The following is a 22,793-nucleotide window of genomic DNA, read 5'->3' as shown; positions in this document are numbered from 1 at the left end:
ATAAGCCCTAGTTAAAGTCCTTGGTCTCATTTTCAGGGTAGGGCTTATTTGGGGGGTAGGGCTTATATTGCAGCCATCACCGACAATCACGCTAGGTCTTATTTTCGGGGAAACAGGGTAGTTAGGATCTTTAAACCCTTGTTTGTTTTTTTGCTCTTATGCCCACTGATCCTTTTTAAGTATTGCTTTTTGGAAGTCCCAGTCATCTAGGACGATGCCATGTTTTGTGCTGTACCATCAAGAAAAAAGGATTTTTGACTCGTCAGATCATGTGGCAGTTTCCTGTCAATAGAGAATTATTTCCCAGTGGACACCATCCCCAACTGCTTTATAAACCGAGAAACCCATTAAGGGCAGAAATAGTTGAATGGGACTTTATGTGCCACCAAGAAATCACATAAATCAAAATAATTTATATATATATATTTTTTTTCCATATTTAAATTTCAAAGATAATCCTCAGTATATAATTAATGTGTGGTATCTGCAGGGCTGTCCTCATGCAAGGCTCCCCTCAGACACAGCCCAGTGAAAAAAAACAGACCTAATAAAAGCTATGTAGATCAGTAAAAACAGTGAAGTTAAAAATAAAAAAAATAAAAAATAAAATCACATACTTGATTTTTTGTTTGCTTTCAGTCACTGGAAAAGTACTGAAGCCATTAGAATACTATTTTGTTGGTATCCTTTGGATTTTTTTTCAATTCTGGAGGATTTTTTTTCTTACAAATTTCTTGTTAGTAACCCCTTTCATGACCAGTGTTCTATAGTTTTGCCATTTTTTTTCAAACTGACATATTCATGGTAAGCCACAATACATTTCACACGGCTTGTCTCAGCAAAGAATATTTTTTTTTAGTAGTATGATACTGTAATTGTTGATAAAGGCTGAAATGTGATACTTTGGACATCAAAGCCAAAGCATACCATATTTTCCATGACCCCAGCACACAAAAGATATATCATGGTGTTCTTTCAGGATCAGCAAGTTTGTGCACTTGGAGATATAGAAAATATTTTCTCCTTTCAGAATCAGTTTGTTGAGATATTTTTGCATATAATTTTCAATGTAAAGAAAAAAAAATAAAGCATTTTGTAAAACTAGAGCATTTAATGAAACACACAAAAAAAAAAATCAATGTTTCTGCTTGGATTTCTTCTTTCGGACATTTTGGGATTGTGGATCCGTCTTCTTTTTGTCGCGATTTTTGTTTTTGACATTGTGAGTGTCGTAGTATCGTACCCCCACTTTTTTTGAATGTTGTTGCCGCTCTAGACGTCTCCTCTAAAAAAAAAAAAAAAAAACTCAGCATAACAAAAATACCTCAAGGGTTCATAAACCACAATAAAATCAAAATTCATGCATAATTTATTTTGTTCATTTGCTCTTGGTAAATAGATTGAAGTACCGAATGATGCCTCCATACTTGCAGCCTATAGGGGTTGCTTCTTTTGTCAAAGAGTCCAGTTTTAAAGCATTATATTAAAACGGAACTTCTGGTACACGGAATCCATTAAGTTGTGGTTTGTAGGTGGGAGCTTTAGGTGTCCTTATGCAAGCCAGATGGAGGTGCAGGGGGACCTGGGTGTAGGAATCAGCTGCACGCTGCCCGTCCTCAGGGATGATGGAAACCCGGAACCAGGAGGACAAACCACACACAACTCAATGGATTCCGTGTCCCGGAAGGGATATATGGACGTGTCCATACGTCACTTCCAGGACACGGAATCCATAGAGTTGCGAGATCCATGCTGGTTTGTCCTTCTGGTTCCGAGTTTTCAGCATACCCGAGGATAGACAGCGGGCAGCCGATTCCTACACCCAGGTCCCCCTGCACCTGGAACCGGAAGGACAAACCACAACTCGATGGATTCCATGTAACGGGAGTGACGTATGGACGTGTCCATACATCACTTCCAGTACACGGAATCTATCGAGTTGTGCGTTCCACGCTGGTTTGTCCTTCCAGTTCCAGGTTTCCAGCATCCCCCCAGGATGGACGGCGTGCAGCCGATTGCTACACCCCGGTCCCCCTGAACCTTCATCTGGCTTGCATAAGGACAGACGGCCCCCACCTAAAGCAAGACATACAGGCCGTCTTACATCTCCATCTTGGCAGTTCATCCAGATTCCGCTGGGACGCCTCCACTAAAGAGGCCTAGAGGCGATTCAGTTCGCATTGTGCGCTATACAAGTATTTCATTCATTCATTCATTCACTAATGCAACCCTGGACTGAATAAGTGAACATGGACTTCACTACCTTTACATGCCCGATTCTCACTCATAAGTTGTGAGTAGCCACTTGGCCACCTTTTATTTCTTCATTAAATTGGTCCATACATACTGCACTTAGATTGGCATGCCTAGTCTCTTATTTGTCTTCCAAAGTTTTTGCTTCAACTCCCAAGGGAGCTGCCGCAAGTAATTTTATAAATCCCTCCCCACGTTTTATTGCTGGAACTTTTTATCTATATACATATTTCTTTGAGATATAAACATTATATACATTATGATTATTTATCTAACTTTGATTGCTGTTATAATGTTTGGTTAATTGTTGTGCCATCTCTTCCTTTTCTGTTGAGCTGCTGGTTTGCTCTATGCAGCTGCTGCATGGTCAAGTGCCACCTTGTTGCCTATGACAGCTGCCAGCTCTGCTGGTTGCAGGTGCCGCTAGGCCCATCCCCTCTCCCTTACTGAATGGGACTGCACATAATTCATTCCAGGAGACACCGCGTCATTCACCTAGGAGAGTTCCCGGGAGCTGGGGAACTAATCATAAAATAAATTTAAAATATTGCCGCTGTGGAGGGGGGATGGGAGGAGGAGGAATGAATGAAATACTTGTATAGCGCACAATGCGAACTGAATCGCCTCTAGGCGCTGTGGCGAGCTTTCGTCTGCTAAAAGAGGAAGGTCTTGAGTTTTATCCTAAAAGCCAGGTGATTTTCTTCCAGGTGGATGTTGATTGGTAGAGCATTTCATAGCCGAGGCCCTAGGACAGTGAATCTCCAATCCCCCTTGGATTTATACCGGGCTTTGGGTATGAGGAGGAGGTTTTTGTTGGCTGATCCAAGACTGCGGTTTGGTGTGTAATGATTTATTTTCTCCATTAGGTATTGCGGAGCTTCTCTGAGGAGGAGAAGTGAAGGTCCGCTAATGGCCTACTGTCCAATTTGGTGTACATTCTGCCTTGTTGTGAACAGGTCGCTTCTTCAGCCCAAGGCAAAGCAGGATGAAAACAGAGCCAAGATACTTGAAATGTGCTTGACCTTAAGAAAAAGTAACCCATTAAACTGCTCTTTTGGGACAAGTAGAAATCCATAATTAACAGTGAAAAGTGTACTTAAAGTAACATCAGATGGCCACACCTGAAATACAGGATTTTGGCACTAACCGTTTAATACTTTCTCTTAAGTAGATTGAGGGACAAAGGAAACCATTACCTGTCAAGTTATACTGCCACCTACAAAAGTGCAGTACTGGACACTGACCAGCAAACAAAAAGAATATAGGCGAGCCCAGATAACCCCTCCCAGTATGTTGCAGTTTGCAGCAAAGCAGTATCGAGAAGTTGAAAACAGGGGGGGGGGGGGGGAAGAAAAGTATTTTATGCAGAGTATAGAAATCCGGTTTTCCTTCTTGTCTATTGAGGAACTCAGGAAGTCATTAACTATCAGGATCAACTGACTGGTGGACAATAGTCCCAAAAACAAAACTGTCTGCAGCTCAATAAGCCACCAGAATGATCTCATGTCCACAACTGGCATGAGATCAGGCCTGAACATCCACCTTTGAAACCGTGAACAGAAGACCAGGAGGCAGCCTTGCAAATCTTGAAAGCAGATTCCTCTGTACTGAAGAGCCCAAGTGGCAATCACAGAACTAGTAGTGTGTGCCTTGACGGGGGGGGGGACCTTTTCTTAAGACCATAAGCTAAGATAGTAATCGGAGCCACCGAGAAATGGTGGAATAAGAAGCTGGCTCACCTTTATGTGTACAATCCGATATTACGAGAGTCCGTCTTTATATATTTTTTTTACCACTTCAATACCAGGCACTTAGACACCTTCTGCCCAAGCCAATTTTCAGCTTTCAGCTCGGTCACAATTTGAATGACAATTCCACGATCATACAACACTGTACCCAAATTAAATTTTTATCATTTTGTTCCCACAAATAGAGCTTTCTTCTGGTATTTGATCACCTCTACGGTTTGTATTTTTTGCGCAACAAATAAAAAAAAAAAGACAGAAAATTTTGAAAAAAAATGAAAAAAAGGTTTTTCTTTATTTCTGTTACTTTTTTTGTAAATAAGTAAGTTTTCTTCTTCAATGACGGGCACTTATAAGGCAGCACTGATGGGAACTAATGAGGTGGCACTGATAGGCACATTGCTGGGCATCATGTTCTATAATGGTGCCAGTCATTTGTGGGCACTAATTGGCACAGATTAGGCATAATTTCTACATGTGGATGGCCATGGGGTATATACCGCAGAGGTGATCAAATACCACCAAAAGAAAGCTCTATTTGTGGGAAAAACAGGGCGTCAATTTTGTTTGGGTCCAAAGTCGCATGACCATGCAATTGTCAGTTAAAGTAATAGTGCTGTATTGCAAAAAATGTACTGGTTATTAGGGGGGTAAATCCTTCTGGGGCAGAAGTAGTTAAAGAGCAACTAAAAAAGGTAAAAAAAATAAAATTCTCTCATTTTAGAGTAAGGGGGAATTATAACATTCTGTAATATTTATCTTTGCCACCTGTGGCCCATTGGAGGATTTCCCTTTATTTACTTCCTGTCCCATCACCAAAACAGCAAGCGAGAGGAAATCCCAGTGTGTCACCAGACCTAGTGTTACCATTGAAAGATATCCTCTCTATTACTATTCTGATCTCAACTCAAAAGGTTTGATTTACTTTCACTGTCGATGAAAACAGAAAAAGGTGAATATGGGATACAGACAGCAATAAAAACTGGTGTTCTAATGCCTCTCAACTCTGTCCAAAACTTTGTGGAGTTACACTTTAAACAAACACTCACCACATTCTTAAAAAAACTAATTAAAATGCCCTTAACAATGAAGACTTCCACAGAAAAAGCAAGCAACACTGTTTGAAAGAACACTGTTCAAAGGACAGTTTTGCTAGATTTTAATTTCTGCATGGACTAAAAAAAATACACAGGAATACAAAAGGAGGTCAATACATAGACTCAATCTGTGCTTACATAAAGTGTCTCTTTATACAGTGCCTTGAAAAAGTATTTATAACCCTTGAAATCGTCCCCATTTTGTCACGTTACGACCAAAAACATCAATGTATTTTATTGGGATTATATGCGATAGACCAAACAAAAAGTGGCACATAATTGTGAAGTGGAACAAATGGTTTTCGACATTTTTTACAAATATCTGAAAGCGTGGCGTGCATTTGTATTCAGCATCCTTTACTCGGATACCCCTAACTAAATTCTAGTGGAACCAATTGGCTTTAGAAGTCACCTAATTAGTAAATAGCATCCACCTGTGTGTAATTTAATCTCAGTATAAAATACAGCTTTTCTGTGCCCTCAGAGGTTTATAAATTCTGAGCCCTCAGAGGTTTATAAGAGAGCCTTAGTGAACAAACAGCATCACAAAGGCCAAGGACACACCAGACAGGTCAGGGATAAAAAGTTGGAGAAACTTAAAGCAGGTTAGGTTACAAAAAAATATTCCAAGCTTTGAACATCTCACGGATGATGTTCAATCCATCATCCGAAAATGGAAAGTGTATGGCACAATTGCAAACCTACCATCCACCAAAACTGACAGGCCGGGCAAGGAGAGCATCAGAGAAGCAGCCACAAGGCCCATGGTAACTCTGGAGGAGCTGCAGAGATCCACAGCTCAGGTTGGAAAATCTGTCCACAGGACAACTATTAGTTGTGCACTCCACAAATGTGGCCTTTATGGAAGAGTGGCAAGAAGAAAACCATAAGAAGTCCCGTTTGCAAGAAGCCATGTGGGGGACATAGCAAACGTGGACAAAGGTGCTCTGGTCAGAGAAGTCCAAAATGTAACTTTTTGGCCTAAAAGCAAAATGCTATGTGTGGCAGAAAACACTACACATCACCCTGAACACACTATCCGCACAGTGAAACGTGGTGGCAGCATCCTGTTGTGGGGATGCTTTTCTTGAGCAGGGACAGGGAAGTTGGTCAGAGTTGATGGGAAGATGGATGGAGCCAAATACAGGGCACTCTTAGAAGAAAACCTATGTGCAAAAAAGACTTGAGACTGGGGCGGAGGTTCACCTTCCAGCAGGAAAACTACCCAAAATATACAGCAAGAGCTACAATGGAATGGTTTAGATCAAAGCATATTCATGTGTTAGAATGGCCCAGGTGAAGTCCAGACCTAAACCCAGATGAAAATCTGTGGCAATGGCTGTTCACAGAAGCTCTCCATTCAATCTGACAGAGCTTGAGCTATTTTGCAAAGAAGAATGCGCACAAATGTCACTCTAGATGTGCAAAGCTGGTAGACACATACCCAAAAAGAAAGGGGGTTCTACAAAGTATTCACTGAATACAAATGCATGCCACACTTATCACATATTTGTAATAATAATTTGAAAACCATTTAATCATTTTCCCTTCCACTTCACAAGTATGCCACTTCAAGATCTAACTTCATCAAACCAGAAGTAAGCACAAATAAAAATAGTACAAGACAGAATCTCAAGTGGCAAAGTTCAAAAAGGTAAAATTGGTTACAGCACATATTGTTCATCTCTCCATTAAAAAAAAAAAAAAAAAAAAAAAGGAAGACAAAAAGGATATTTTTTACACTGAAATGTTTTTCATCTACAAACCAATTCAATGCCTACCTCATTTCTACTGACCAGGGATACATACCTCTTTTGATGTTAGTTTTTTCTGTGGCTTTTCATCATCCTCCTCCTCTTCAACCAGTTTCCTTTTCTTTCCCAGTTTATTCTTCCCTGTGAAAAATAGTTTATTAGTGTAAAGCTTTATGCTCTGCTAGAGAGTAGTGACAAAATAATTTAGGATCCTTTGCTATCCCTCACAGAATAGTAACATACATTACAAGTAACAAAAGGACAGTACAGGATAGTAAGTCATAGACAGTGAGTTTTATGCTCTTCTCTTCAGGTGATTGGACACTGACAAAAGCTTTCCTTAGCTACATCCCGCAGTGCATCTCCTATAACCCCAACAACTGTATGTGACTTCAGTTACGTAGTAAGCAATAAAGAAGAAGCAGATGACAGAGGGGAGGGACCTGTGCCTTGTACTGTACTCCAAGATATAGAATTTAGTGGTAGAGCCAAAAATGTCTAATTATATTAATCGCACAGTAGAAGACACAGAGCAGGACATCAGACAGCTGAATGCCCACAATAATAAATTGAGGGATGGACAACATAGCAAACAGGCCCACATAAGGAAGGGCCAATGGATCCTAAACAGAAACTAGGTGGCAGCATTGCAAACCCGGGAAATTGGTGTTTGATGCAAAAAAGTCCTAGAAACGCCTATAGAATTGCGTGGAGTGGGTCCTAAAAGGGAAAGGAGGAACCCTTTCCTTGAGGGTGTAAGCCTTAGAAATGAGCAACCTGAACCACCTAGCAATGGTGGAAGATGAAGGATGTCCCTTCTTGGGGTCTTCAAGTTGGAAGTTTTTTTCTGAAGGAAGATGTGGCAGACAGGTAGACCCCTAAGCACGCTGATTACATCCAGGCAGCAAAGGGGGGTTTCTTCAGCATATTTCTGAACAGGACATAGGGGAGAGAGAGCAATGCCTTTGAGGTGAAAGCAAGACAATCTGGATCTTAGGATCACCATGCACCAATGTAAGACAAGAAAAGGCTCCTTGCAAGAAAGAACCACTAGCCAGGAGACACCTGACAGAGGTAACGACCACAATAAAGGCCATATTACCAGTGAAACCCACAAATTAAATTGGTTCAAAGGGAGGTTTTTGAAGAACCAAAGGCACTAGATTCAAGTCCCATGCCGACACAGACCATCAGAGTGGAGGATTAACATAAGAAACTACTTTTCTACTATTCCAAAGATTTCTGGAACAAAAAAAGATAAGACCGAACCCTGTCCTTTTAGAGTACTAAAAGCCAGATGCTGGGTCTGGCCAGACTGGAGGAAGGCCAAGATGCAAGGAAAAGAATATTCCTGGGTGTTGAGGGGCCTACTTTTGCACCAGCCAAGTAGGCCCTTCAAGTGCAATATTAGATACTGCAAGAAATCTGACCTTAAGCAAGGAATCCTTTAGGACCTGGGTTTCAGCAGTCGCGCCCTTAAAGCCAGCAACTGAGATGCATGGTGGAACAGAGGGCCCTGGACAAGAGTCCTGGCCTGTTTGACAGAGGCCAAGGCTCGTTCACCAGGAGTCTGTGTACCAAGTTCTCCTGGGCCAATCTGAAATGATGAAGATCACCAGAATCGGTTATTCCTCTACCTTGTGGAGCAACTGAGGCAGAACCTTCACTGGAGATAATGCATACACCAGTCTGAACTTGAACCGATCATTCATCAGGGCATCCATCATGAAAGCCAGGGGATCCCTGGACCTGGTCACTAACCTGTTAAGTGTTTTTTTTTTTTTTTTTACTCTAGTAGGCCATGATGTCAACCTCTGTTGGTCCAATTCCTGACAGAGCATCAAGAAGTTCTCAGGATGAAGGGAACACTCCCCTGAGACTTGGCAACTCAGGAAGTCCACTTGCTAATTTTTCTTGGAATATGGCTCTCTGTCCAGGTGGGAATCGGGTATACATTATTCATGGCTGCCCAATTTATGGTACCCCCCCTGGATGGTTTATGTAGGAAAAAGCTATGGTGTGTCCCAACTTACCCACCCATTTCTTACTGTATGGGTGAGTCACTCTTATGGGTCTGTTCCCAAAGGCCAAAGGCTGATGGGGAGCATAGATTTCTGGTGGGACCAGGTTCCATGGACAGTCAGGGAGTTGTGATTTCCTGGATTCTAGGGATTTAAAAATCCATGTCAGATTTTTGTCCTGGGTGGACAGCATTAGTGGGGAATACAGAAGGGATCTGCTCGTTTCACATCAAGAGGATGTCGAGCTGAAAAGCTCTTGAGTGGAACTAGGCAAAAGGGAATGGCCTTGAAGGTGACCACCATGAGGCTCAGAACCCTCATGCAGAAGTGAGCCAAGGCATAACTGGTTGACCTGGGAGTCTCACAGTTGGGCCTTTGAGAATCAGTCTTTTCTTGGGGAGGATACATCTTTGCCTGAGCTGTGTCAAAGATCTTCCGCAATTACTTCAGGTTATGGGAAGGATAGGAGGCAAGACTTCTTGAATTAGATCAAGCATCTGAAATTTGGAAGCAATTAAATCTTTTAGATGCTGCTGGACAGGACCGTGGCTGAAGAATCTTCCAGCAGGTGGTCATCCTGGTATTCTGTGATCTGGATGCTGCGAGTTCTAAGCTGGGACTTTGTGGTGAAAGCAAAGAAGCATAAATCTCTGTAGTATTCTATTTTGCTTTACTAAACAAGAATGCAGTACCTACAAACTACTTGTGCAGTGTAGGAAAGCAGTACAAGACATACAGAGTATTACAGATATACATACAACACATGGATACGCTACCTAACATTTCTAGCAAAAGGAGAGTGGACAATGGTCTTTGTACAAAAAGGATTCACTATAAGTCATATAGGGGCTTCACAAACTAAGAAAAATCTGTGTCAGGGGGCTGCATTACAACACGAGAATGAAACAGGAAAATCTGTGCCAGAAGAAACTTCACCTGGGGATGATGCTAGCACCCGATCTACTACCCCTAAAATGAGACTGACTTATGTTTTTATGCCTGTACCAAACTGCTAAAGTGTGAGTAGTTCATATTTGAACACAATTAAAAACTTTTATTTAACATACAGGGAGCACTTAGATCCTTTCCTTTTTTATTGTTTATGGTTGGGCGTCCGTATCTATTTGTGAGGAGTCTGGAAATGAGTGTGTGATCTACTTCAACCCATTTGGTATTATTGGGATCTGCTTGCATGACTACCTGTTAGGTCAGGAGTCCATGCCCTGAGGTGAGAGTAGATAATTGGATAGGAGGTGGAGGGACTGTCACCTAATGTCGATGTATTGTCACTGGTGAAGGCTTTCTGGGACCTGTTGTCCATCAACTCTTTGGACTTTTTTTCTCATTTATCACTTATTTGATAATTATTGAATTTTATTTTGGACTTGATGTTCAATGTTTATATAATTTTTTATATCTTATTTAATTTTGCCTTTGGATTTTTTGTGAAAATTCTTTACTGTTCAGCTTGCATACAAGGGGGGGGGGGGGGTTGGGGTTTATTTAATTTCTCAAAAAAAAAAAAAATTTATATATATATATATATATTTTTTTGTGCTGATTGTACCTTCTGTTTTTTACACTTTTAGAGTAGAGCCTGGAGCTCCGGCTGCCTACAGTGAGGATGTCCCTTCTGGGTAGACATTGATGGTTTGGGGTCTAATGATTGCGACAAAAGAATGAAGCTGCCTTTGACTTAAAGTTTAAAAAAAAAAAAAAAAAAAAAAAAACATTAACATATAAACATTTTTACAAGTAAATAAAATGTGAATTTTCTAAGGAGCCTGCAGAGCATTGTACGTGCAATTAGCAGATTGTGGATGCAATCTCAGTGTCCCACAGACTCAGCATAGCTGTTTGCTAGCTAGTATCTCATAAGGGCAGGTAGTTACCCAAGAACAGGAAGATCAATGGACTACGAGAGCACGCTCACAGCTCATTGAGAACTAAAAGCCAGCAACCACTATGGCTGACGGTACTTGTAGGCATTTATTCACAGGACACTCAATGAATGATGCAGCCATGTGAGCCGAGCTGTACATGGCTGGTTGTTTTCAAATTGTGACAGTGAGTATGGGGAGAGAATCCCCCCCGCCCGATGTTCCACCTTAAAAACTGGTGAAACATGCAACATGTTCCAAGGGTGAACTTTAAAGGAAGATGGCTAGGTGGCATGAAAGAATCACTTTCCACTAGAAGAGGTCACAGCCATGCTAATAACAGGCTTAGAGACTGTTCTTGTTGATAAAAGTACTTTTCCCCATTAACTTCCTTGATACCTTTTATCAAGGGATGCACTGAACAGGTGTTCATCATCATAAGTCAAGCATTAAAGATGCAGGCTCAGCAGATCAAGCCTTTAACAACAGAATTCTGCGCATATGCACAGGGAGCAGTGTCATCCTAGAGACCAGGCAAATTACATTCTCCAGATCAAAATAAAATAGCAGCACAGAGCATGAGCTGCAATTTTGCCAGCAGAACAGGGTTCTTAACCACTTCTCGCCTGGTCAATAGCATATTGACGTCCAGGTAGTGGTTCTGTTAACCTGACTGGGCGTCATATGATGTCCAGCAGCATAACATGCCGGCACGTGCCTGTGGGGGTGCGCAGTGCGGCATGTCAGTCTAACATGCCGCATCTCTGATCGTGATAAGAAGCCTCTGTCAGAGGCTTCTTACAACGTAATCAGCTGTGATGGTAAACGTCGTCCCTTGGTTCGCGCTGACAGGGAGAGTCCCCATAATAAAAGACTGCCAGTGTCCATCACAGTGCCAGTCAGTGCCGCCTATTGGTGCCCATCAGTGCTACATATCGGTGCCCATCAATTCTACATATCAGTCCCCATCAGTGAAGGGGAAAACAAAATTTTATGACAAACTGAGAAAAAAAACGTAAAAAAAACATTTTTTTGGTATTTTTTAGTTTGTTTAGCAAAAAATAAAAACCCCAGAGGTGATCAAATACCACCAAAAAAAAAGCTCTATTTGTGGGAAGAAAATTATAAAAATGTAGTTTGGGTACAGTGTTGCATGACCACGCAATTGTCATTCAAAGTGTGACAGTGCTGAAAGCTGAAAATTGTCCTGGACAGGAATTGGCAAAAGTGCATGGTATTGAAGTGGTTAAGGACAAGATTCTAGTCTATTCATTTGCTGAGTGAGAGCCTTCATTTGTGTTTCAAAAGGTCTAAAAACAGAATCCTTAAAGGAAGGAATATCCACAACAAGATGCTTGCTGGTTGAGAACAGAAATGGCAGGAGAGGATGTAATATCAGAACAGACCATTTTTTTCATCAATTTATTTTCCAGTAAGAGCTTGAGGGAGAAGTAGCAAAAAAACTTTTCAGGATTTGGTCAAAATTCAGTTCTTTTGTGTGTTCAAGGAAAAGGTCTTTCCAACCTCACCAGCCATTCTGTGTCCAGCCTGGGAAGTTTCCGGTGCTTTAGGCAAAGGCCAAGTACGTGCTGCATCAAAAAGTAACCCCGCAGAAGAAAGCATATGGTGTGAAGCCTTACTTTTGCATCATAAAACGCATCAGGTGAACATTTCTCTGCATTGGAAGAAATCTGTGTCAGTATAGGACCTTAGTCCAATGCAGGGGAACAACTATTGCCCTGAGCATTTTGCCGATTTGATGAGTGCGATTAGGCCCTTTTTATCAGCTCCTCTGCGCCTTGTCTTTGCAAGTTTTAAATGTGGTGCCCTTTGGGGTACTCACAAATGTATGTGGAATTCTTATTCCACATCTTCTTGTCCAGAAAGGGAACTGGAAAAAAAAAACACAGGCGCCGAGGTGAATAAACACCCTACATGTAAAAACAGGACAAAAACAGAAAAACCCTCTCTTTATCCACACTGAAGATACTTGTATGGGACCGAACGTCACCTGTCACAATGAGCATACACCTCAACCACCCCCCACCGAAAGGGTCTTCAGTGTCTGGGTGCAATAGGCATGGAGTATGTATTGGCACCCTGCAGCTAAGTACAACCACCAAATCCAATCAAACTACAATTTGCAATTCTCATAAACCCATATTTTATTCACAAATAGAAAACCTCAAATCTTTAAACTGAGAAAATTTGCCATTTTAAAAAGGAAAAAAAAAAAAAGCAATTTTGATATTTGCATACTGCATCTATGATCACCGCAAGGTTTTGTAGTATAAAAGTCTGGGTACTTAACTGGCCTGCCTGCAGATCAGACCTTTCACCAACTGAAAATATTTGGTACACCTTGAAATAAAAAATACAACAAAAGACGACCCAGGACTGTTGAATAGGTTGAATCCTATATCAGACAAGAATGGGACATCTTTCTGCTCCCAAAACTACAAAAACTGGTCTTAGTTCCTAGATGTTTAGGGCGTTATTAAAAGAAAAATGGTCCTGTCCAAACTTTGCTGTCATCAAATTCAAAACAATCTTCATTTTTTTTTCTTAAAATAGTACAACTTCTCAGGTTTAAACATTTGATAGGTTTTCTATTGCGAATAAAATATGGGTTTGAGATTTACAAATCATTGCATTTTACTTTTATGTAGATTTTACACAGCATCCCAAACCTTTTGTAATAGGGGTTGTACACTCATTGCACCATGTGCCAAGGATCCAGTGCCTGAAGAAAACAAAGTACAGCCCCGCTGCTTTGGGGTCTGGGTACGGTTCCCAAATGTTCATCGAGGGTAACCTATCTGCAAACTGCTAGTGAGCCTGAAACATTCAGCAGTTGGATCGCGATAGAAGTATCAGTCAAAATGGTGAAGAAAAAATTAAAATTAATAGGTATGGATAAAATGTCCATCGGCTAAAGGACACTAGCAAAAAAAAAAAACTGGAGTCCCAGTGGAGATTGTTATGAGAGGCTGCGCTGGGGACATCCCCAGAAAAGCTTTTGCCAGTTTTTAACCACCTGAAGTGACATATAAAAATGCATTGGTCTATGATTTGCTATACTGTGCCCTGTACTGTACGATTAAGATAACAAAAATTACCAGCAACATCTTTAAAATCTTCAATAATGTGTAAGATTAAAATCATCACAAGGCAGATCTGGATAACTACCAGGGTCAGTTTCAAAGCAGCAGTATACAGCATATATCTGGGTTCCTGCTGCATCCTATAGTCAATAAAGCCATCATGAAATTTTCATCAACACCAAAATGGATAGCAAATATGAATCAAGATCAAAGCTCAGGCCAAAGAAATGTTAAAGATTGCTATTACTGTTCTGCAACTGTGTAAGCATGGGAATCTTGATTTAGAAATAAAGTGTGTTGACAAGGAAGTCAAGTGGACTATCTTTGTGTTCTAATGTAGCCTTAAAGTGTTAAAATAATGCACAACTGTTAAAAGGAGTTTGAAATGGTCTGTGCTAATAGACAATCACAGTAATTGGATGTTTAAAGTGGAAGTAAACTCCTCTATCGTTTTCAGCCAAGGAAGCTGCCATCTTTGCCTCTGTTTAATCTTCTACTGCTATGGTGCTGCACATGTGATTCGTTATGACACCAGCCATTGGATGGTTTGATAGTTTGGCTGAGAGCACAGCCAACGTGCAGTTAGCATTCCCGACATGCCTTTTTTTTTTAACTGTTTAAATCGATGGGTTTACTTCCACTTTAAAGATACAACTATCAAAACACAAAAATCGACAAGAAGCCAAAATTACTTTTCTCAAAACGTTAAAGTGTGACGAAAGACTAGTTTTGGTGATACACTGAGATTCCCTCACTTCTGTTTTTGCTATGGGACAGGAAGTCAAGGAAAATCTCCCCAATAGAACACAGATGGCAAAAAAAAAAAAAAACTGACCGTTTATAATCCTCCCTTACTCTATACAAAAAAAAAAAAAAAAAAAGTTAAAATAAAAATTAGCCTCTAGTTACACTTTAAGATGCATCTGTAGGCTGAATATATAAAATTGGCAACGCACCGTATAGCGAGCCCCTTCTAGTGTCTATGCCTTGCATTCCCCTTTATTACAGCGAGCAGTTAAACCTATGGCGTCCAGTTATTCAATTAGTGACCTGTGCCAGCAGGCTCTAGTCCATAGCTTACATTTTGTTTATCAGGTCACTCGTCATAGCGATGGCCTGCAGAGTGTACTTTAGGGACACCTTATGCAATGAATGTGATGGTTTCAAATGTATGCAAGGACAACAGGTTTTCTGCAAGTTGTACAGAGTTACAGTAGTTTTTTCCATCCAAAAGGAAAAATATACAGTAACATACAAAAAAAATATATATATTATTGCTGTGCCAGTTTTTAGAAGGATGAATGGCAGGTAATAATTGCATGGCTAAAATGGTTCAGAAAATAATTAACTTTAAGCAGTGAAGTGCAAAGGCCAGGTAATTAATGGGCATTAATAGTTAGAGAACATGATAAATGTGGGTGGCAGCTCTAAGCAACCTCAGGAGATTACTAAAGTGTAAAAATTACCTTCATTTTGTTGCTGTTCTTCATCATCACTCTTTTTGGGTTTTGCAAATAAGTGCTCACATAGATCTTTAGGAATTCTGAAAGTCACAAAATTAGAATATTTTTTATTATCACACACATATCAATATTGCATTTAGTAGTAAATTGGCTCCAATATATAATTTCATGTTAGGAACGAAATCAAGTATATAAAACTATTTGGTAACATTTATTGTTTTTCCCAAAACCTTAACAACCCTATTAAATTCCTCAATACCAACAATATTTGAAACATGCTTCATTCAGAAACCACAGCTTTCAACAGCATACAATAAGTCCCTAGGCACATACCACGGCCAATCTTCAGAAAATATGCACCTCAGCACAGAACAGGCTCCTGTTAAAAATATTTCACCACATATACACTAGCAATCTTAGTTAACCCTCTGCACACTGATATATACCCGTATGCTCTTCTAGCTAACCCCTGTGCCTATGATAAAAAGGGAGGAATAAAAAAAGAAATAAAAAAAAGAAAGGAGGAAGGAAACTCAGTCACTTACAGACCATCCGTATTTTACGTGCATCCCCTCCCGCCGAAATCGAACACAGAAAGGTTTTGTCAGCAGGTTTCAGCCAATGATTTCATGGCCGAGAGCTGCTGATCGACTCAGAGCCCTGTTGGAAAACACTAAGGGCTCTGTACAGAGGGAACTTTGTTTCTCACTGCAAACCACCAAGAAGGAACAACCAGATTTTCAGTAAATAGCAGCACATATTACACACATTAACACGTGTCAGGCACACACTTAATGCCAGATTACCCCAAAATGTTAACCCCTAGTGACAGTGTATAGTATCACTGTATTTGTGTCATTGGTGATGTCAGTGTCAGTCATTTTGACTACCCCCCACCCAGTGTCAGGTAATGTCAGACTGTCCACTGCACTATGACAGTCCCACTAGAAGTCGCTGATCACTGCCATTACTAGCAAAAAAATAAAAACATTTGAATATATATATATATATATATATATATATATATATATATATATATATATATATATATATATATATATATATATATATATATATATATATATATATATATATATATTTGGGGGATAAGAAGGGGCTATTGTACCATCACTGCAGGGTTTGGGAGGTGGTGAGACAGACTTAAACTCCCGCCCACACACTTCCACACGCCGCTAGGGAATAATTCAGGTCTAAGGGAACTGCAAAATTTACCGGCCTTCGACCTCCCTAACTATGCATTTTCGATACCTCCAGCTCCACCACGCTCTGCGGACACAATTTCACGAGACCACCCCCCTAGTGTAGAATGCTTCGACTGTTTCTGTATCCTCACAGGTCAGGAGCACCAAAAGCTAACATCATTGATATACAACTCACTTCTTAGACCCCAGCATACATGCTGAAAGTGTGATGGTCGGGGGATGTGGGGGAGCTGGAGGACGATGAGTGGGAGGATGCGCTGGGTACCTGCAAAAAGGTCTCAACTAAACTGTCTGACCGTCTTACGCAATTATATATCCTACACAGAACATACCCGACACCAATCTGGATAGCGAAATATAAGCCAAACTACAGCCCCCTCTGCCCTAGGTGCAACAGTCCAAACAGTACCTTCTTTCATATGATATGGGTGTGTCCAGTGATACAGGCCTACTGGACTCATGTCATGAAGTTCATTCATGACAAGATGGGTTCACCTCTGACATTATGCCCTAAACAATGCCTGTTAGGAATATTTCCTGACCCTGACTTGGACAAATTTCATAAAATATTTCTTCAGGAATCACTCTACATGGCTAGATTACTTATAGCGAGATGATGGCTTCAGGCCCTACCACCAACACTGCAGAAATGGATAGCTGCAATAAATAAGGTTCTCTCCTACAAGAAGAGGATATATGCCCACAGAGGATGTGAAGCCAAGTATGGGAAGGTTTGGGAAGCCTGGTTGGGCAGTGCTGCCACGTGTAATGAGCTGCCACAGTAAAACCTATGTTATGTGCCTGCTCACTCACTCTGTGCAGAATCAGAATTCGATACCCAGCAAGCAGCGCACCCAAGTACCAGGATTAGCTAAATCTTTCTTCGTTCTTATTACACATATTCATGTAGCTGCTCTCTGTATTCCACTGCAATAAGTGACAATTTCACGTGACTGCATTTTGTCCTATCTTGCTGAAACCTATTCTGACAAATGTGTACTGTGCACTGCTGTATTGCCGATATCCTTTGTGTAATGTAGCCTTACTGCTCTTAATAAAACACGTTAATTGGAAAAAAAAAAAAAAAAAAAAAAAAAATGGACCATTTAAAGTAAATCTAACTTGGCCTTAAAATTTGTTGAAGTGTAGGGACATTTTAAGGTGCTGTAAATATCTGTTAGTCTTCAAAGCCGCACCCCAATACCCTAGCTATTCGTAAGACCTTGACCAATGGGCAAATGGGAAAGAATATCCTCTTTTCTGGTGATAAGCTTTGCTCCATCTTTTAGCTGTCAGATTCCAGAACTTGGTCAACTTTTTTTTTTACTCATGTTCAATTAACTGCTGCCATTCTCCATTTCACATACTTGCATTTTCTTTGCTGTCCCACTACTGTTCAGCTGTATGAAATTAAGAGAAATATCTGGGAATTTTGGGTATCAGATGCACCTGACTTGGTTCTCATCCTCCCATGTACAGCACTAATGGTTAGTGATTGGGAAACTAGTACTGTCTTAACTACATCACTAAAAGGACAATTCTGACACTTCTCACATACATGTAAAAAAAATAAAATAAAATCTTCCTTTTTTTGCTGGAAAATTACTTGGAACTCCCAAACATTATTATATATTTTGAAGCAGAGGCCTTATAGGATGGGTGTTGCAAGTTTTTTGTGTCAGGTAGCCAATATGCCTAAAAAAATATCAGTCTTCCGAGAGTACAGGCCACGGCCCGTGACTTCACCGCGGGGCTCCCTCCCCCTCCTTTTTTGGGCAGAACACCGCTTTAAATTTACTTTTCAGTTATTTTTCTCATTTATTGTTCCGTGCATATTTTTTTTTAACCAGCCCTAATGTCCTAATTATACGTATCCTTTTAGCATATCTTAACAAATAAAAAAAAAGTGCCAACTTTTCATTAACCAAAGTCTTGAAGCAGACCCAATGGCTCCTGTCCCAAGGCTTCCCAACATGTGGTGCTGGTTTTAGCCTCTTGCACAACAAGTGCTAACGAGAGAAAGGTTACTTTATTTGAGAACTGGCAAGTCCTCAACTGAAAAAGCATTGAATAATAATATTCAATAAATGGTCTTTTTAAATCCTTCAACATTTTATACCTCTAAAATCCTTTTTGGATTTCCAGTACATAGTCTACCCCCTTTTTCTCATGGATGTTAGGAAACAAACTAACCATTTTCACCAACACCATCTGTGCAAGTCCAAAGCTTAAATGTCTTACCCCATAATAGAAAACAGTCAATAAAATCAGGTGAAGTGGCTGTTGGTAATTTTACAGAAAAAAAAAAACAGATTAACACGATAAAGGCTAGTGATTTGTACCCAGGCAACAGAATGTTGACACGTCTAAAGCTAAATGATAAAATGGCTTCACGGGGAAGGGAAGAGATGGGAAATTGATCCAGTGGGGAAAATGCCTAATATATTGGTACAAATTTACACACACCAAGACTCCTTTCACACTTGTGGGACTTAGAAGCAGACTTGTGAGACCCAAAATCACAGGACATGTGAAATGCCATGCATCTAACAGCCATTCCAATTGACACTGCTAAAGTCGTTGCAACTTCAGGTTCCTTCCTGTTAGTTTTTTTAGACTTTGTTATCTGGTAATCAGCGCCTAGAGGCGATTCAGTTCGCATTGTGCGCTATACAAGTATTTCATTCATTCATTCAGTAACACATTTCCTTCCCTTCTACTCTATGAGGAGGTAAACTATAATTTGGATAAAGAAAGTCCTGTATCTATATTTCACTAAAGCATTTGGCAGTACCCCATTAAATACTTACTTTAAAAACTGAGGTCATTTGGCATTGATGACATTGTATGTACTTGGATGTAAATAGTTTTAGGGGTCCTATTAGATCAAACTCAGCAATAGCATGCAATGCAAGCTGCAGTAAGAAAGGCCAGCAGACTATTTCTCTTAGCATGTATTAAAAAGTGTATTTACTCCAGAAATAAAACTAGAATTATTTAATTTTACAAAACTCTGGTTCAGCCAAATCTTGAGTATGTGAGACAGTTTTGGTCAGCTGTGCTCAGAAAGGAAGTGCTTGAACTGGAGAGGGTCCAGAGAAGGGCAACCAAGCTAATAAGGGAGGCGGCAGCAGCAGATATGATGACCTGTAAGATTTGAAGCATCATCTATGAAAAATTTGGGGTATCGAAGTTTTCCACAATTTCAAGGGTGGCCTGACAGGTCTGAGCATTTACTAGTCACAAAATCATCTTTTATATCTTGTCCAAAAAAATAAAAAAACGAATTACATTGTTGGCGTGTTGTGTGCCCTAAAATAAATGTATTTTTTTGCTGAAAATTTGTATGCAATAAATCATTGTGCGAATATGCAACATAAAAATCTGCAAATACTGCCATTTTACTCTCTGATTTCAGAAAATGTTTGGGGGTTGTGCAAACCCATAGAATGTGCAACAATAGCAGCGAACGGGTTAATCCTATTTACCAGGTATGTAAAATATAGTATATAGAAATCCATCTAGCCATTGAAACCACCCTTTTCGGATTACGTTACCTTAAAGCAGAGAATCGTTTTGCTTTGGCTTTATCCAGGAATTTCTTGCACTTTGCTATTCTGTCATCTAAATCTTTCAAACGTGTTTTTGAACTTTGCTTTTCAGCCTGTTGCTGATCAGTATGCTCTGTACTGTTGTCTGTGTGTACAGTATTAGTAACTTGATCTTCCTCTTCTTCCGATTGTTCTTCTATCCCTGTAGAATCTAGGTCTGAAATGTCCGACATGCCATCTACTTCTATAGGGACCAGATCCTCCTGTGAAAACTCAGGTGCCACATTGATCTTGCCAAAATTCTGTCTCACATGTGAAATTATTTCCTTTATTTCTCTCTTTTCTAGAAGTGCAGCTTCCTGTGCATCTGAAACTGAGCTTTCATCGTCACATTTCTCATCATTTACAACATTCTCATTTGATGTTGTTTGGGATGTTTGCAAAGCCTAGCAAATGGGAAAGACATGGAAAATAAGCTATAATTATACAGTTATGTCAAAAGATATATTATATATATTTTTATTCACACGTATGTCGAGCACCTAAGCCATTTTTGCAGTCAAGTCAGGGTGGTTCATAGCAACAAATTTTTTTATGGTCCATTCACACTGCTCAAGTGCGTTAAACATGCACCTGTTAATTCAAGATTAATTACAAAGTAACAGACATTACATTAAGCACTTCCCACCCGGCACTTCCTCCTGAGTGGAAGTTCAGGAACATCCCTCAGGAGGAGGGGGGATCACGCACGTGCATGCCCTCGCAGTGGCACGATACCGATGCGCTCGTGTCAACCTGATGCGGCACATCTCCGATCAGCAGGAGGGCTCTGTGATTGGCCCTCCTGTTCACGATAGCTGTGTCCAATCACAGCGTCATGTGATGTAAACAGAGCTGGTTGCTAGGCGATCGACTCTCCTCTCCTCACAAGGAAGTGGTCAGTGAGGAAAGAACAGTAGATCACTGCAGCCAGCCGATGATCAGTGATTAGAAGCACACAGTGTCCGCAAAACACCCGTCCCCACATATGTAACACTAAAATCATATGTCCCAATGATCATCTGCACACATGTCTGATCATTGCGTACATACATCTGATCACACAAACCAGTTATACACTTAAAAGTATTTTTTTTTTTACCAAAGACATGTAGCAGAATACATTTTGGCTTAAATTTGACAAAATTCGATTTTATTGGATTTATTTTAAAACAAAAGTAGAAAATATTTTTTTTTTTTCCAAAATTTGGGTACAGTGTTGCATGACCGTGCAATTGTTATCGAAAGTGCAAGAGCGCTGAAAGTTGAAAATTGGCCTGGGAAGAAGGGGTGAAAGTACCCAGTATTGTAGTGGTTAAATAGGCTGCCTAACACACCAAAATGAACCAAATGTCATGCACACACTATTTTCTCTAGTGCACCGCAATGCATGGTTTATTCCGAATGGCACCCCCAATGCACCAACACGCACTATGGCGATGCATGAGTTACTGCAGTAAGATGGTAGGAACTTGCCCTTATGTTTTTGGTAAAATTGCCTTAGCAGTAAACTCTGTTTGGCAGTATGCTCCAGCAGTACGCCATGCTCTCTGTGAGAGCAGCTGTCCAACAGGATCCTATGAATTACAGCTACAGTGCTGTATTCAAAAGGGAGCATGAGGTTTGCTGAATGAGTGTTACAGCATTTTGTTTTCATATAGCCTCCTGCACACAAACAGTAATAAAACTATTAGCCATTTTCAGCCATGTGGGCTTGCTTTCTTTTTTAAATGACTACAATAATACATTTATCAGAGATGTTACCTCAGGGGGTGGTTCAGCATTTGGTGGTTTCACAAAGAATGGTATTCTTCCCCTCTGCCAGTCATTAAGAACCATCTTTGACACAGTTTGTCTGTCTGGTTCTCCACCCTACAAAAAGTGTACAAAATATCATGTGAATTAAACATATTTAAGGGATTTTGTAAATGCTACTAGGAAAAAACAAAGTGTATTTTAATATAGGATGAAAACCAGGTACTACTGCATAGTTGGGAAAATAACCAATCTTGGGTCTGCTTCACTTCCCTGCAACTAGGAAGTGCTGCTGGCGCCCTTAGCTTTATATACAAGTTTTGACTTTCTCAAAGTTTTAACAGCCATAAGCCATCATCCTTTTCCCCACTACTGGCACTGATTACTGCACTGGGGGTGGCAGGAAGGCTCTTTAGGTTTGCTCCAATAAGAGGTGCCAAGTGTTTGAGGTGAGCTCTGCAGTGATGCAACAACCTAATTCACCATGACATATCCAGATAAGAAGTCATTGTAAGGGCCTTACAAAACTAGGAAGCATATCCCATTGATGTTTTTTCTGCATGATTACAAGGTGGTAATATCCAACAAGTGATAGACCATTCATTTTTGTTTAACGTGTGTAACAAATGAAGTATGCTAACCTTCAACAATTTTCCTGTTTTATAAGCTAGCTTCTCAAGGAAATCCTCATCATTTTCCCAGGATTCTATCTTGTAGGCCTTGCTTATGTATTCTGGCTTGGCTCTCTCAAGAACAGCAGCTATGTGATCTTCTGGGCTTTTAATCTTTTCCACTTGTACCTAAGTAGGGAAGAATAGAAAGGAAAAACATGTTTTTTTTAACAAAAAAAAAAGCATTTGGAATTTTTTTTTTTGCTCACCTCTAAATGGCTGTTGCTAGTGGGTCCA

The 22,793-nt window shown here is 40.2% G+C and overlaps 1 protein-coding gene across 1 annotated transcript in view; it reads right to left on the bottom strand.

The window, feature by feature from the left end:
• Positions 1 to 1,091: 1,091 nt before the first annotated feature.
• GNL2 (G protein nucleolar 2) overlaps positions 1,092 to 22,793 on the bottom strand; it is an 84,264-nt gene continuing 62,562 nt past the window's right edge. The window contains exons 11-16 of the mRNA XM_077481804.1: positions 22,527 to 22,685; positions 21,895 to 22,002; positions 20,098 to 20,537; positions 15,321 to 15,397; positions 6,905 to 6,990; positions 1,092 to 1,285 (exon numbers count right to left, since the gene is read on the bottom strand). Of these exons, the coding sequence (XP_077337930.1) occupies positions 1,136 to 1,285; positions 6,905 to 6,990; positions 15,321 to 15,397; positions 20,098 to 20,537; positions 21,895 to 22,002; positions 22,527 to 22,685 (1,020 nt within the window). The 3' untranslated portion in view covers positions 1,092 to 1,135. The remainder of the gene's footprint in view (positions 1,286 to 6,904; positions 6,991 to 15,320; positions 15,398 to 20,097; positions 20,538 to 21,894; positions 22,003 to 22,526; positions 22,686 to 22,793) is intronic.

Source organism: Lithobates pipiens, unplaced genomic scaffold, assembly GCF_037356315.1.
Source record: "Lithobates pipiens isolate NorthernLeopardFrog02 unplaced genomic scaffold, aLitPip1_a1.2 Scaffold_16, whole genome shotgun sequence".
Lineage (NCBI taxonomy): Eukaryota > Metazoa > Chordata > Amphibia > Anura > Ranidae > Lithobates > Lithobates pipiens.
Note: the sequence above shows the minus strand (reverse complement) of the source record. Positions and strands in the feature narration are given on the sequence as shown.